Source organism: Cebus imitator, unplaced genomic scaffold, assembly GCF_001604975.1.
Source record: "Cebus imitator isolate Cc_AM_T3 unplaced genomic scaffold, Cebus_imitator-1.0 Scaffold318, whole genome shotgun sequence".
In the NCBI taxonomy this organism is placed as follows: domain Eukaryota; kingdom Metazoa; phylum Chordata; class Mammalia; order Primates; family Cebidae; genus Cebus; species Cebus imitator.
The window spans coordinates 2,300,910-2,315,753 of record NW_016107633.1 but is presented as its reverse complement, the minus strand read 5'-3'; the positions used below and the strand labels follow the sequence as shown (position 1 = coordinate 2,315,753).

The 14,844-nt window shown below is 48.6% G+C and overlaps 1 protein-coding gene across 1 annotated transcript in view; it reads left to right on the top strand.

Annotated features, from left to right (window-relative positions):
* Positions 1–14,167, top strand: part of TDRD12 (tudor domain containing 12) — an 89,293-nt gene extending 75,126 nt beyond the window's left edge. Inside the window, 11 exon segments of the mRNA XM_037729826.1 lie at positions 2,005–2,073; positions 4,788–4,897; positions 9,532–9,595; positions 9,681–9,794; positions 9,881–10,034; positions 10,117–10,183; positions 10,595–10,687; positions 11,708–11,827; positions 12,193–12,317; positions 13,014–13,148; positions 14,066–14,167. Of these exon segments, the coding sequence (XP_037585754.1) occupies positions 2,005–2,073; positions 4,788–4,897; positions 9,532–9,595; positions 9,681–9,794; positions 9,881–10,034; positions 10,117–10,183; positions 10,595–10,687; positions 11,708–11,827; positions 12,193–12,317; positions 13,014–13,148; positions 14,066–14,167 (1,153 nt within the window).
* Positions 14,168–14,844: the final 677 nt, after the last annotated feature.

The following is a 14,844-nucleotide window of genomic DNA, read 5'->3' as shown; positions in this document are numbered from 1 at the left end:
ATTGTAGTAATGACCAAGCTTTTGGAAATCTTGTTTTATCTACACTCCATCCCACCCTTGCTTTTTTGGAGTATTATCAAGTGGATATCAAATATATTATTTCACCTGTATCTCTTACAGCAAGGATTGTTGTTAACTTTTTATTGACAAATGGCACACATACAAAAAGTGCACACATCAGACTTGCATGGTCAGATGTGTTGGGTTTTTCTGAGCATACCTGTGTAACCAGCCCGAATCAAGAAACAGAGCCCGCCTGAGAGCCTCCCCCTCCCTCCCAGGGACTCCTCCCCACCAAGAGGAGCCATTCTCCTGACATGGAAAAGCAGAAATGGTTGTCCCCGGTTTTGTACTTTGTTTGAATGGAATTAGACAGTATACTTCCTAACCACGGTGAGTGACAGAAGCTAGGCTCGAAGGAGGCATAATTTATCTAAATTCTCACAGCTGTATCATGTTCCTTTGTATGAATATACCATTATTTGTTTACCCATTCTACTGTTAACCAGGGAAATTTCCAGTTTGGGGTATATTAAACATTATCGTACATGCCTTTTACAAATATATACACTTACAAATATATTTCTGAGGGAATGGGGAATGGGATTGCGGAGTCATAGAGTTCCTACCCAATAGTGTCCCAAAGTGGCTGCGCCAGCGTCTCCTCCCATGAGGGGTATTAGAGAGACTGTGACAGTCACTCTGGAGGGATCCTGGCAACTCCAAAGGGGGAAGGATCTGTATCAAGAATTCATTCCAGCCAGGAGGAGAACGGCAGGCACCTGTTAGGAAAGGGGACAAAAGCCCTGAGCAGCCACTTCTGGATGTCTAATTACCATAAGAGAAGGTGCCGGAACCCCTGAGTCATCAGGGAGACGAAGATGAGAGCCCAGGGGGTAACACCACTACACGCCCAGCCCACCAGAAGGGGGAAATGAGAGAAGGAAGGCAGACACGCACCAAGCGTGGGCAGGGATGAGAGCAGCAGGGCTCCGGAAAACCTGACCAGAGCGCTGTTAGCACAGCAAAAAAGACTCGGTGACTTCTCCAATCCCATGCGTTTTATTGTGGCAAAATTCACGCCAACGGCTGCCATTTAAACTGTTTTTAAGTGTACAATTCGGTGGCACTTAGGACATTCGCAGTGTTGTGCAGCCATCACTATCCATCTCCAGAACTTGCTCATCATCCAGACAGAAACTCTCTGCCCCTTACATGGCAATTCCAGAGTCTGTCCCTGCCAGCCCTACTCTCTGTTGTCTCTGTGAATCTACCAGTCCTGGGTACTTTAAGTGGGATCATCTGCTGTTTGCCTTTTGTACCTGGCTTGTCTCGGTGTAGTGTCCTCAAGGTCCACCCGTGTTGCCACCCGGGTCGGATTTCCTTCCCTTTGAAGCTCATCCTCCATGGCATGGATCACCAAGTGTCGCTTCTCCATTCATCCGCCTGTGCACGCCTGGGCTGCTGACCCTCTTGACTGTGGTGGTTGTGCTCCTGTGAACCCAGATGTATAAATACCTGTTTGAACCCCTGCCTTCACTTCTCTGGGGTTGCTACTTGGAAGTGGAGCTGCCTGGTCCTGCGGGAATCCTGTGTGTGATTTTTGGGGAAGCTCCATCCAGTTTCCACAGCAGCTGCCCCATTGTACATTCCACCAGCCCCGCCCAAGGCCTGCAGTTCTTCACATCCTCTCCAGGGCCCCGCCTGCGGTGCAGACTCCAGGTCTCCTCAGGGCTCTTCCAGGCATGTCTCTGTGTGCATGCGGCTTTCTAAATGGCCGGTACACATGACTGCTTTTGAACATCCTAATTCCCTAGTCTCTTGCTCTCTGCATCTTCTCCGGCCCGGCCCACACAGGCCTCTTGGGTCTGTAGGGCCTGGTAGCTTTAGAAGGAGGTCCCACTGCTTTTCCCCCTGTACTCCGAGCTCTGTCCTCCACTGTCCCCAGACAAGGTCCACAGATACCCACGATTATTTGCAAATAAGTCTGCTTTGCTCCTCCAGGCTGACGGTGACAGGAACCAGGCCTGCTCAAGACCAGGATTGTCCGTCCGAGGAGCAGGAGGGGCATGGGTGAGTAAGAACACCACAGAGCTTCCTCCCAGGGCGCATGTGTAGTTGGGAGCCAGTGAGGCACGGTCCACGTGGATGCCGGGAGGAGGCCCCATGGGCTAGGGGAAAGTCTGGGTGGCGAGTTCCAGGAGCAGGGAGGAAGATGCCGGAGTGGAGCGGCACACAGGGACCCGGGGGTGCAGGGGCCATGAGAGGCTGGGCCAGGGGTCTTGCGAGGCCTGTGGCCACTGCAAGGAATGGGCTCTCATTCCACAGAGCCAGGAGCCATGAGGGGGTTTTGAGCAGATGGGTGACTTGAACAGAAGTTGGCTTTTGGCTGCTGTGTTGAGAACAGACTGAAGGAAGGGCTAGGGGACCAGGACTGTGCCAGGAGCTTAGGACAGAAAGATGGAGGCTTGGACCAGGTGGCTTTGTGGAGGCTGAGAAGCCACCAGCTTCTCATGATGTTCTGCTGGAGCTGACAGGGCTCCAGGCGGGCTGCGTCTGTGGCAAGAGCACAGGCCTCATGGCAGGGCCTGGGAGCCCCAGAGGCGTGAGAGGAGGGGTCTAAGGGTGAGCCCTGGTGCCTCCACCAGGGAGTGTGGAAAAGGCCGGGGATGTTGTAGCTAGCAGGTGGAGGAAAGCCTGGAGAGGATGTCTGGAGGTGGGTGGGTAAGGGATGCATGTCCTGGGCAGGAGTGATGAGCTTGGCCCAGGTGCAGCTGCAGACCCAGCGAATGCGAACCGAGACTGACAGCTGGGCTAGTGCCTGCGAGGTTAGTGGTTGCTAGTGATGGTGAAAGATTCCTGAGTCACAGCTGAAAGTAGGAGGGTTTAAAGAGAATGTGGGCCAGGCACAGTGGCTCATGCCAGCAATCCCAGCACTTTGAGAGGCCGAGGCCGGAGGATCGCTTGAGCTCAGGAGTTTGAGACCAGCCTGGGCAACATAGCAAGACCCTGTCTATACTAAAAATATAAAAGTTAGCTGGGTTTGGTGGTGTGCGCCTGTAGGTCCAGCTACTTGGGAGACTGAGGTGGCAAGATTGCCTGAGCCCAGGTTTAGGCTGTAGGGAGCTGTGATTGTCCCACTGCACTCCAGCTTGGGTGACAGCAAGAACTTGTCTCAAAAAAAAAAAAAAAAAAAGGCAAAGATGAACACCTTATGGTCTAAAGTTTTTTCATTTTTTTACCTTAATAAAAATGGGTACCTATAGGATTAGGATACAGGGTAGTTTCCATCCACTTTCGAGAAAGAAGAAAAATTTTCCCATACTTTTAAGATGCTCTTTTAGAAATGAAGAGGTCATTAAAGTTCAGTAGATTTAACCAAAACAAGTTTAGTGGCTTATGGGAAGCACTGACTTTGAGCCCCAGCTCTATGCTAAGGCTCTGCACGGCCCCTTTTTTGCACTGTAGGTTTGTGGTTAGGAAGTGAGCTTACCATACCCGTGACTGTGAACACAGAGCACACAGCAGTACAGGCACTGCGAGGTTTCACAGGGAGCCTGCTAGGAGAGACCCCATCTCAGACAGCTCCTGGAGAATAGGGGATCCTGACAGGTAGAGAGGGAACTGGCGAGAGTCTCTCGGGCTGTGACTGGCAGATCTGGAAGCCACCGGACTTAGTGGTGGGCAGATGTAGGGGAGTGTGGTGCCTGGGGGACGCTGGTGCAGTGGACGGTGACAGGTGGTTCCCACACACAGCCCTCGGCAGAAGAGGAGAGGCTGAGGTGGGCTGTGGAGGTACTAGCTTTTAAGGTTACTGAAAGTCTAAGCCTAGGGCTCAGGAAAGCAGCCGGGGAAGGCTCTTGGTTTGCTGCTGTTTGAGGAGAGTCAAAGCTTGGTGAGTATGAGGAGGAAGGAGGAGGATGGGTGACTGCACAGAGCCCGGGGAAGGGCAGTGACTAGGGACGCTCGCTGCCTGAATCTGGAAAGTGCCACGCCACAGGCTTGTTCCCGGCCAGAAGATGCATGCGCCCCTCCTTCTCACAGCTCTGTGTGTGTGCGCGCTCATTTAGGCTTGAATTGTCTCTTCAAAGATGTACAAAAACCAAGTCACACTGTCACCCACGAGGAAAGGAGCTGGCTGGCTAGGGAGCAGGGGTGAGAGGGAGCTTGTCACTGTACAGCCAAATGTGACTTATTTTAAAATACTGAACTGCATGAATGTGGTTACCTGTTCAAAGAACCAAAAGAATAACACGATATAAAAATTTTAAAATAAATAATCTAGCTAGTTATTAAGTAGGATAAAATATGGGGCAGCACGTTGAATTTAGTAGGCTCCATGTGTTTAAATGTGTGTGTCTGTGTGTTTTAGATAGAAGGATATATAAGGCAGTAATTTCTTTTTTATGCAAAGAATATTTCCAGAAGTAGGCCCAAACTGGTAACAGGGGTGGTCTCTGGGAAGATGGCCCCAGAGACTGGGTAGGGGAGGCAGGAAACTGGCTTGTCACGTCTGTCCTGTTAGAAGCGGGCAGCAGTGAGTGTGGAAGGCAAACTACTCTGGTGAAGAGTGAAGGCCTTCCCTGGTCCCGTGTCAGTCACCAGGCCCTCATCAGAAGTCACAGAGCTGGCAGGCTGCCCGGGGCATCTTAAATGAGCCACAAGCTCTATGTGGGTCTGACTCCCCAGGGCCACAGGCACTTTGCAGTCATTTATTGCCTGCCTTCCTCTCCCACTTGGGGAGTTCCTGGAGAGAGCCAGGTGTTAACCCCGCCTCTCCTGTCTAGGACACCTCCTCCAGCAGAAGACACTGCTCGCCTGCAGAGCCTCCGGACCGAGGACCCGGGTGCAGAAGGAGGGGCTGAGTCCAAGACGAACTCAGAAAACCAGAAGCCTGGTAGGTATTTGCTATTCAAAAGATGGTTAAGTTCAAATCGTTAATGTCTGGAAATTTTCTAATGTTTAGACTTTCCACTTTGAGATGAAATGTAGAAAAGACAACATAAACTGATGTCACCTAACGGTTCTTATTTTTGACAGTTCAGCCTCCAGTGTTTTGTTTTTGTAGTTTGAGGTCTAACATCTATCCAGTGATGTGCACAGATGTTAAGAAAACAGCTCAGCAGTGTCTGTGTGTGTGTGTGTGTGTGTGTGTGTGTGTGTGTGTGTCCCCGTGAACCACACCCAGATGGAGCTGTTGAACATTTCCAAGACCCCAGAAGTCTCCTGCCCAGAACCCTCCCCACCAACCATTCTGATTTCTGACCCCATTAGTTTTGCTGAATTGGAAGCATATAGAATACATTCTTTTATTTGAAATAGAGATGAGGTCTCACTGTGTTGCCCAGGCTGATTTTGAACTCTTGGCCTCAAGTGATCCTCTGCTTCAGCCTCCAAGAGTATTGGGATTATAGGCATGAGCCACTGTGCCCGGCTTACAGTATATGTTCTTGTGGCTTCCTTCAATTAACATTATGTCTGTGAAATTAATCTGCATTATTACAAGTGTTGGCATTTTTTTCTTGATTTTGGGAAGTATTTGCGTATTGCATGGCTCTCTTCAGACTTTATGTCTAGGCTCCCTTTTATTGCACGGCGCTTCAGCAAAGAGGAGCTGGCATTTGAATAGAGTTGGCTGACCTTGGCCAGGCTAATCGCACGGATTTAGCAAAGATTTCTGACATGTATGAACTTGGCACTGAGTTAGGTGCCATAAAGAATAAAGATAATTAGCTGGGCGTGGTGGCAGGCACCTGTAATCCCAGCTACTCAAAAGGCTGAGGTGGGAGGATCCATTGAAGCTGAGAGACAGAGGTTGCAGTGAGCTGAGATCACACCACTGCACTGCAGCCTGGATGACAGAGCAAGACTATGTCTCAAAAAACAAACAAACAAACAGAACTGCTTGGGCACGGTGGCTCACGCCTGTAATCCCAGCACTTTGGGGTGCCAAGTCAGGTGGATCACTTGAGGTCAGGAGTTCGAGACCAGCCTGGCCAACATGTTAGAGCCCCATCTCTACTAAAAATACAAAAAAATTGGCCAGGTATGGTGGTACACACCTGTAGTCCCAGCTACTTGGGAGCCTAAGGCAGGAGAATCGCTTGAACCCAAGAGGCGGAGGTTGCAGTGAGCTGAGATCGCACCACTGCACTCTAGCCTGGGCAACAGAACGAGACTCCATCTCAAAAAAATAAAAAAGAAAATAAAAGACAAACGGGACAAAACCCAAGCCCTTGCAGAAGGGGAGTCAGTGAGGAAGAAGGAGAAGGAAAGGAGAGGTGAGACCATTTTTCCGTCACTGGAATTTATCTTCATGTGGCCTTTTAATTTTGATATTTGTTGTCTTCATGAAATGGGGTTAGGTCATTGCCCCTTGTCTTGACAAATCTTAGAAAATGCCTAGATGACATATATTGATAAACTCATCCCATAACTAAACAGAGTCCCCAACACTCCAGCGCCGGGACCTCCAGGTTTCCACATCGCAGATGTTCAGTGCTCCCGCTCTGGTCCCTCATTCCACTTCCCAGGAGGGCAGGATAAGATCCTGGGAGGGTAGACCCTGCACGGCTCCAGTCCCTTTGATACACATCCGAGACAGTGAAATCCAGGCGCTGAGAGCCCCAGAGGGCAGTTCACGCCCCTACAGATTGATTCCTCATTGAAGATGGAGGTTGAGGGAGGAGGCTTTTTGACGGAGGTGTCTTGCCTACTGCCTGTGTGATTCCCATGCATCTCTGGATATGTTTTGGAAATTGTTTCCTACAGAAATTATTCCAGCCATTTCCACACACAGCTTTTTTTTTCTTTTGGCGGGGGGAGGGGGGTGTTGAGACAGAGGTGGGTCATTTGGAAAAATGGGTTTAGATGCATTTCATTGTTGCCGTGGTCCAAACCCAGGTATGCCTTTCTTCATCACAGTCCCGTTTATTGCTCTTGCTGGCAGTGACTGCGGCTGGTGAGGTGAGAGGTGCAGGTGAGGAGAAAGGGTCATCTGCAGGCAAGTGGTACGTGGGGGACTGGATGTAGCTGTTAAAATGCGCATGCACCTTCTCTTCATGAAGATTGCCCCTGGATTCGGCCACAGTGGGGGCAGCCGGTTTCGCTGTGTGGGATCTGCTGGAAGGGGTTTTCTGAAGAGTCCTGGGAAACAGAGAAGTTGCAAGGCCAACTGGTCAGAGGAACAGGGTCATTGGGACAATTGCCATTAAGAGGATTTTCCCAGAGCGGTGTTGATTCCACAGTAGCAGACTGGGATCCAGTAGACTGCAGAGGTGGAGCTGAAGCGGGTCTGCACTGCTGCAGACCCTGCTACCGGCTGATTTGTGCTTTGCATAGAGGCTGGTGGGGCCCAAGGGGGATCAGGGCAGCCAGGTGGGTCCCCCAGACCGTAGCTCTTGGAGGACATGCAATCGTTTAGTGAGCTCTGCTGGGAAGCTCTGGCTATTACATGTCCACTGCAGCTACCAGGCACTCGGCCGCCTTCATGGAAGAGCCGCTCTAACGGGGAACTCCCCAGCTCTGTGTCTCAACTGCAAGAGACTTGTCTCCGGGATCCTGTTCAGGTTCAAGCAGTTGAAGGAAAATGCCATGCACTTCCTTCATGGCTCTTCTTGCCTTGGCTTCCCAGAGAGTTTCTGGTTTTGGATACTCACTGTCTCCCTGTGGCTAGAAAAGTGTGATGTGTCCACTGTGTCGCCATGAGCTGGTGAGCGGGCAAGGCCTGAGCTTCAGAGGTCCATCACAGTTAGGGTGGCGTTTCCTCCGCAGCGTCTGCTGGCTCTGCAGCAGGTGGCTGGTCTCAGGTGGACCCTGTGCCCTCCTCTGCAGACACACCACCCAGATGTCACTGTGCCAAGCAGGGCTTCTGGAGGACCTGGGCGTGGGGTGGTTTGTGTTGTATGTGGTGCAGCTCAGGGGCCACTGCGCGCTCTTGCCTTCCCAGCTGTAGCTATGCTCTATGCAAGCAAAACACCATCTCTAAACTCCCTTTGCCAAAGGGGAAGTTGCACACCAGACCTGGGTCTAAGCTACCTGCCTTTTGTTCCCAAGCAGACAGCTGTCCCTTCACAGCTCTGGGTTGTAGCCCTGTGTCCTGTATGTCTCCTGTCACATGTCACTTTATCTTGTGTAAAATGTAGCTTTCCTGAGCTCCAGGGGACGTGTGATTGGGTTTGTCCCACCCCTCTGCCGCCCTTTCTGCCTCTGGCTTGCTCTCCCCTGTAAACACTGATGTTCAGGAAGCCCCTTTGGAAAAGCAGAGGCTACGGCACTCCTGTGATTTGTGTGTTTTTTCCGGGGCGCATCCTTAACCGTGGATAAATCAACCTCAAGCTGGCTGAGACTCCCTCAGTCACTTTTTGGTTTATGACTCCGAAGAGGAACCTGGCCGCCTGCTCCCAGAAGCAGTCTCCTGTTCTTGTTCACGTTTGGTGGCAGGACCACCTCCTTCACACCACAGCTTCACGCCCGTTTTCAGAATCAGTCCCAGCTTCTGTGATCAGGCCAGGCCACCCTGGATTCCTCTGCTTGCCTCCCCTCAGAAGGACTCGGGGATTGTGTTCTCGAAGGTTCTTGATGTTGATGTCACTGGGTCAGCACACTTGTCTCCTGAGGCCACTCAATGGCAGGCAGCAGGTGACACCAAGGATGGTGTTTTCTCAGCGGGAGTCTGTTTGCTATTGTATTCCATACCATGAATAAACCACAGATGGTGGAACTGTTTTCCATCTCAGCCTACTGTGATTCCAGCAGCTGTGAACATTTTTGCTCTGGTGTTTGGAAGGAAGCCTCACCTGTTGAAGATTGAGAGGTTCACATTACGTTGAGGACATGTCGTGTCCGGCACTGGCTCCTAGTGCGTGCTGGCCGCTGTCCTTGAAGTCGTGGCAGGTCAAGACAGCCCCAGAGAAGCCTGCACGTTTGTATCCAAGGCCAGCCACTGCAATGAGGTTCTTTTTCAAATGAGTGACTTTACTTCCTGGTCATTTAATTTTAATACTCATCAAAGGCTGTTTTTATTTTAAAATAAAATTGCAGGCCAGGTGCAGTGGCTTAAGCCTGTAATCCCAACACTTTGGGAGGCCAAGGCAGGTGGATCACCTGAGGTCAGGAGTTCAAGACCAGCCTGACCAACATGGTAAAACCCGTCCCTACTAAAAATATGTTAGCTGAGTGTGGTGGCGCATGCTTATAATCCCAGCTACTTGGGAGGCTGAGGCAAGAGAATTGCTTGAACTTGACAGGCTGAGGTTAAAGTGAGCCAAGATCGTGCCATTGCACTCTAGCCTGGGCAACAAGAGCGAAACTCTATCTTAAACATTTAAAATTTTGTTTTCCTATGTGATGGTTTTAAATTTTTTCTAACTGTTCTTTGCAGTTAGATACTAGGGTTACTATGCAATTTACACTCTTATGTGGTTCCTCATCTAGAAGTTGCATAAGGTGCAAAAAAGTGTATATATGTGCGTACATGACGGAGTTACATATAAATAACCTGTAGGGCAATCTGACTTTGGTTTTGTGCAGAAACTTCATCTGGAAACACTGACGGTGCCTCTGTTAGCAGGACTGCACAGCCACCTCTGAAAAGGTAGGTCCACTCGGCGTGGAGGAATTGGCTTCCCTACCCAGTAAATAAGACTGATGAATAAGCAAGTCTTTCTCTCTCCTTCTAGCTTCCACCCACAAGTAAAATGGTTCCAAAAAGAAGATGTCGTCATCTTAAAGATAAGAATAAGGAATGCAAAGGACTATAAGTGTCAGTATTTAAGAGATAGAGTCGTTTTCAGGTAGGTTTATGTATAGTCATATAAAGTAGAATAGAAATAATTTCTAGCATTTTAAAAGGCTGACTTTATTTCTTTTTATAACCCAGTGCTTGGGTGGGAGACAAGTTTTACCTGGCTGATCTGGAGCTGCAGGGCAACATAAGGCAAGATGACTGCAAATGCGTGATTAGAAACGATGAACCTCTAATCACTCTGGCCAAAGAGAGAAGGGAAGCGTGGTGTCACCTGCTCAGACACAGGGTGAGTGGGGATGCGCAGCAGTGGGCGGTCTCTCTGCGTGTGTCAGAGTCACCCACTCACTGTCAGCCGTTCTCTTCAACAGAACCCTAATGTGGCTTTTGATTTTGATCACTGGGAAGACTCTGAAGAGGACAGCCACTTCCCCAAGGGTAAGGCGTGGGGCGCCCACTCTCCGTGGGGTTGTAGGTCCTGAGGGCAGTGAGGGACACGGTCACCCACGTAGGGATTCAGCATTGGTGGAAATGGGCCTTTCATGTCAAGCCCTTATAAATTTGTTTTCTCTTTGTCGATCTTGGTGCTAAATGTTCTGGTTTGAGCACTTAACCCTTGGTTGTAAACATACCTTTTAATAACATGTTACAGTATTCTTCCTAGAAGAATAATTTATAAGCAGACAAATTTTACCTGCTCCTTTCTTACCTAAAATAATGAAAATATACAGTAAGATAGGTAGAGAGCTGGAACCCAAGGCATTCTTTTCTTCATTGACCCAAATAATGGGGGGAAATAAAAGATCTGATGATCCGTCTGCACTTATTTGTTGTATCTTACTCCTTTAGAAGTGAACTGTAAAAACCTGCCATACACAGTGGCAGAGGAGGTTGAAGACAGTAGCAGCACCTCAGAGGATGACAGTGAGAGTGATTGAGAAGGTGAATGACGTCCTCAGGAGCGGCTGGAAGATGCTGAACAAAAGTCGATATTGCCACATGACTGCAAGTTAAGAAGACAATCAGTCATAGCCAAATCTTTCTTTTTTTCTTTTTTTGAGATGGAGTCTCGCCCTGTCGCCCAGGCTGGAGTGCACTGGCGCAATCTCAGCTCACTGCAACCTCTGCCTCCCGGGTTCAATCAGTTCTCCTGTCTCAGCCTCCTGAGTAGCTGGGACTACAGGCGCCCACCACCACACCAAGCTAATTTTTGTATTTTTAGTAGAGATGGGGTTTCACCACATTGGTCAGGCTGGTCTCAAACTCCTGACCTCAGGTGATCCGCCTGCCTTGGCCTCCCAAAGTGCTGAGATTACAGGTATGAGCCACCACGCCTGGCCAGCCAAATCATTCTTTACCTCAAGGATAAATGATTACTATCACCCTGTGGTGCTGGACTTGGTAACGGTGAGAAATTCTTTGTTGACTTAAAAATAGGCTGATGACAAGACCATCAAAGGAGAGTGGAGACAGAGAAACGGCAGGTGCGGACTGACCCCTTCGGCTTGTCTGCCCTGCCCGACACCTCTCGCCTCTCACACTGGCAGAACAGATGCGCATCTGAATGATGAAATGTGCTGTCTAGAGTCAGTCCATCCATTTTTTTGTTCACCTAGACCTCTGTTTGATACATTGCGTTTGTAACCTGATCTTACGCATATAAATTGAGGTCTCCAATATACACACTTACACTCAGCCACTGTTGAACCAGCCCTTCCAACCATGAGCTAGTGGGATTGAACATGCCCATCTACCTGCACTGATCGTGTTAGTGTCCTTGGATAGTGCTAGCTCCTCAGAGTAAGCTGACTTCTGATGAAGAGATAGGCAAAGGTAGAAGTCAGATTGCTCAGTAAGACCCAGGGCTTTCCAGGGTGAAGCTGCTGGTTCTGAACAATCCCCTGGACCTGCAGAGTCCTGAGTAAATGGCACAAAGGTTGCTGTTTAGTGGAAACTTACAAGGGCCTGTGTGGTGCCTGGAGGTGACCTTTGAACACCTGCATGCCATGAGCCCTACAGACATTGGCGACCCCATCCTCATGCAGCTGCAGCACCTGGGGTCACCAGGTTTGGAGGAGGAGTGTATGAGGTCATGGTTACACCCAGAGGCTGGTTTTTCATGCTTTGGGTTTCTTTGTTCAGTAGAAAGGTGACTTATTGAGAAATTGAGAGTCCTGTGTGTTCAGTATCCATTTGTCAGCTTTTGCCTCGGAGTGGAAAAGAATTTGGATAGAACATGAGTGTTGTGTGGTGGCCCCAGAGCTTTATTTTTTTTGCATCAGAAAGTGCCAGGCTTATGTATGTCCCAGGTAGAAGCCAACGCCTGAACTAGAGGCGAACTTTGTCATCCAGGCTGTCCTGTGAGCAGGTGTGGATCACACTCTGGCTCAGTTTCCTCATCTGTAAAATGAGACATCCCCTCATTGTGTGGCCTGGGCTTGTCTCAGGGAGCACCCACCAAGTGCTGCTGGGTTGGGCCTTGCCCTCCCCCAGGGAGGACGTGCTGTGCAGCCAAGACAGCTGCCGGGAGTGTGCCCAGGTCACTACTGTGACCCTTGCAAGTGACTGGCAGGTATCAAATGGGCCCATGAAATAAGATGATTTTCCTTTTTCGTAAATTGGGCAGGCTCTTGGGAAGTAGAAAGTTCTGGTGTCTTTGCTGGCAAAGGTTTTGACTGTGGAGCACTTCTGACGCCCATATCAGTATCCGCTTCTCTGCCTATGGCTACTGCCCCTCTCGGTGGAGGTCTGTGGGCGGCCATCCTGTGGCTCCCTGTGCATGCCTGCTGCCTGCTGTTCACGCCCGGGTGCGCTGAGTCTCTTCTGTACAGCATAGCAAATGGTAATAGCTAGTAATGGAGCTGCACGAACATGTGTTTCCCGTGCAGGGAGGAAAATCCGTTTCTTTCTTCAGACATTCAAATGTTCTAATATCTGAATCTCTAAAAACATTTTGTGGGACACAGGATGCTGACTATATGAACAATTAGTAAATAACTGGTTTTCTGCACTGCTTTGAATATGTCTGATTTCAAGTTTTGGGCAAATATCTAAAATGCAAGGTGAAAGTGCCTTTGTCTCTAGCTTCTAAAATCACTGATACTTAGTTGTGGTATGGATGTCTTTTGCAGTATATCAGCAATAAAATTTCAGTGTTTTCACAGAAATGTTGCTTTTTAAATTTTTTAAACAATATTTTCCCTGAATGCTAAAATAAAATAAAACTTTATTAACCACACTTTCTGGTTGGACTAAAATGCCCGTAAAGGCTGCTGGGGAGCCAATGATGCTGACCGGCGACGCAGGGGACCCTTGTGATGAGCACGCCAGCTGTGGAGGGTTCTGGATAGAAGCTCAGCTCCTGACATTCGTCCTGGCAGATACGTGCTATGCACATCACAGGGTCAGTATGGGATGCCAGTACTTTTGGGTTGGGGGAAAAGTGGGTGATAAACATTTGTACTTCAATATTTTTATGTATTTATTTACTTTTTGAGTTGGGGTCTCACTCTGTCATGCAGGCTGGAGTGCAGTGGCATGAAAATGGCACACCACACCCTAGATTTCCCAGGCTCAGGTGATCCTTTCACCTCAGCCTCTTGAGTAGCTGCGACTATAGGCGTGCACCACCATGCCTGGCTAATTTCTTTGCGGTTTTCTGTAGAGACGTGATTTTGCCATGTTGCCTAGGCTGTCTTGAACTCCTGGACTCAAGCGATCCATCTGCCTTGGCCTCCCAAAGTGCTGAGATTACAGGCGTGAGCCACTGCACCTGGCCAGTAATTTACTATTTTTAAAATCTGTATCAAAGCAAAAATGTCATCCATTTTATTGACATTGAGTTTAAAGAACACCCTTCCTTTAAGTGTGATGTGCCCTTTGTTAAATAGTTGCCACTGTAATGGAGGCTTTTATGCGGCCCTTCCCTAAGCTTCTGCCTTCTGTTAGGTGACATCTCACCTGACAACAACTTTAGCAAACGCTTGCCACTGCTCCCCTCTGGAACCCCCACCCAGAGAACTAAGAATATCTAAAAGTAACAATATTATAAACATCTGAATATATTTTATTCATAAGAAATAACCACAATTTTTCCTTAAGAAAATAAATTCAGCTTTGACTTAGCTACAAGAGATGGAGCTTGTTACTCAGGCTCTTCCTCTGGTGGGACCACTTCCATTAGCATCTGAAGATGCATGGTAATCGGCTCTGAAATAAGAGTCAAAAATGAGTGCAATTAGAAGACTGAAATTCAAAAGCTTCACTGGGGTTGTGGATGAGGGTGACACTGTGCTCAGTCTTTGGTGATGTGTCACCTAGACCTTGCGCTTAGGGGATGGCCGGTGTTTAGAGCTAACCAGAACCATCCTTCGTTGCCACACTGGTGCTTTGGAGGTAAGTTACTTCCTCTTAAAGAACTAGGAATTTTATTGCCACCAAACAACTTACACTCTAGGAAAAATTTAAATGACTCAATTATGTATATACATTTACTACCACAGACCAAGAGTTGGCTATTTAGTCTGAAGTCACTACGACTGCATTTTGTTTAAAATACAGATTGCTTGGTTAAATATTCTAGAGCTAAGAAATAAGACATATTTTGTACCATTAGGCTGCAAGTTATCCTAGGTAGATTCTGTCAGTATAATCAAATCCAAGTTCAGCAGCATGGGGGAGATGACTGTTTTCTTTATAAGAATAGATTTTCTTTCTATAGAAGTGTGCCTGCAACATCTCTCCTTCTCAGCTGAGGGTTTGGATCAGAGTAAGGAGGTAGGGGGTAGGCCTAGTGCAGCGGCTCACCCCTGTAATCCCAGCACTTTCTGAGGCTGAAGCAGGAGGATCGTCTGAGCTCAGGAGTTCGAGACCAGCCTGGGCAACATAGCGAGACCCTATCTCATACATACATACATACATAAATGTATTTTTAAAAAGAGGTGGAGTTTGTAGGGAGCTATTTCAGGAAAGGAAAATTCCCGGTGGAATAACATAACCATATCTTGCTTTTGTTTCCACTTTGTTAATCAAGATGAAATCAGTTCTCTCCCTTGGTTACAGCACCACTGTCAGGTAAGCAATGGTCCCGGGGTTCACAG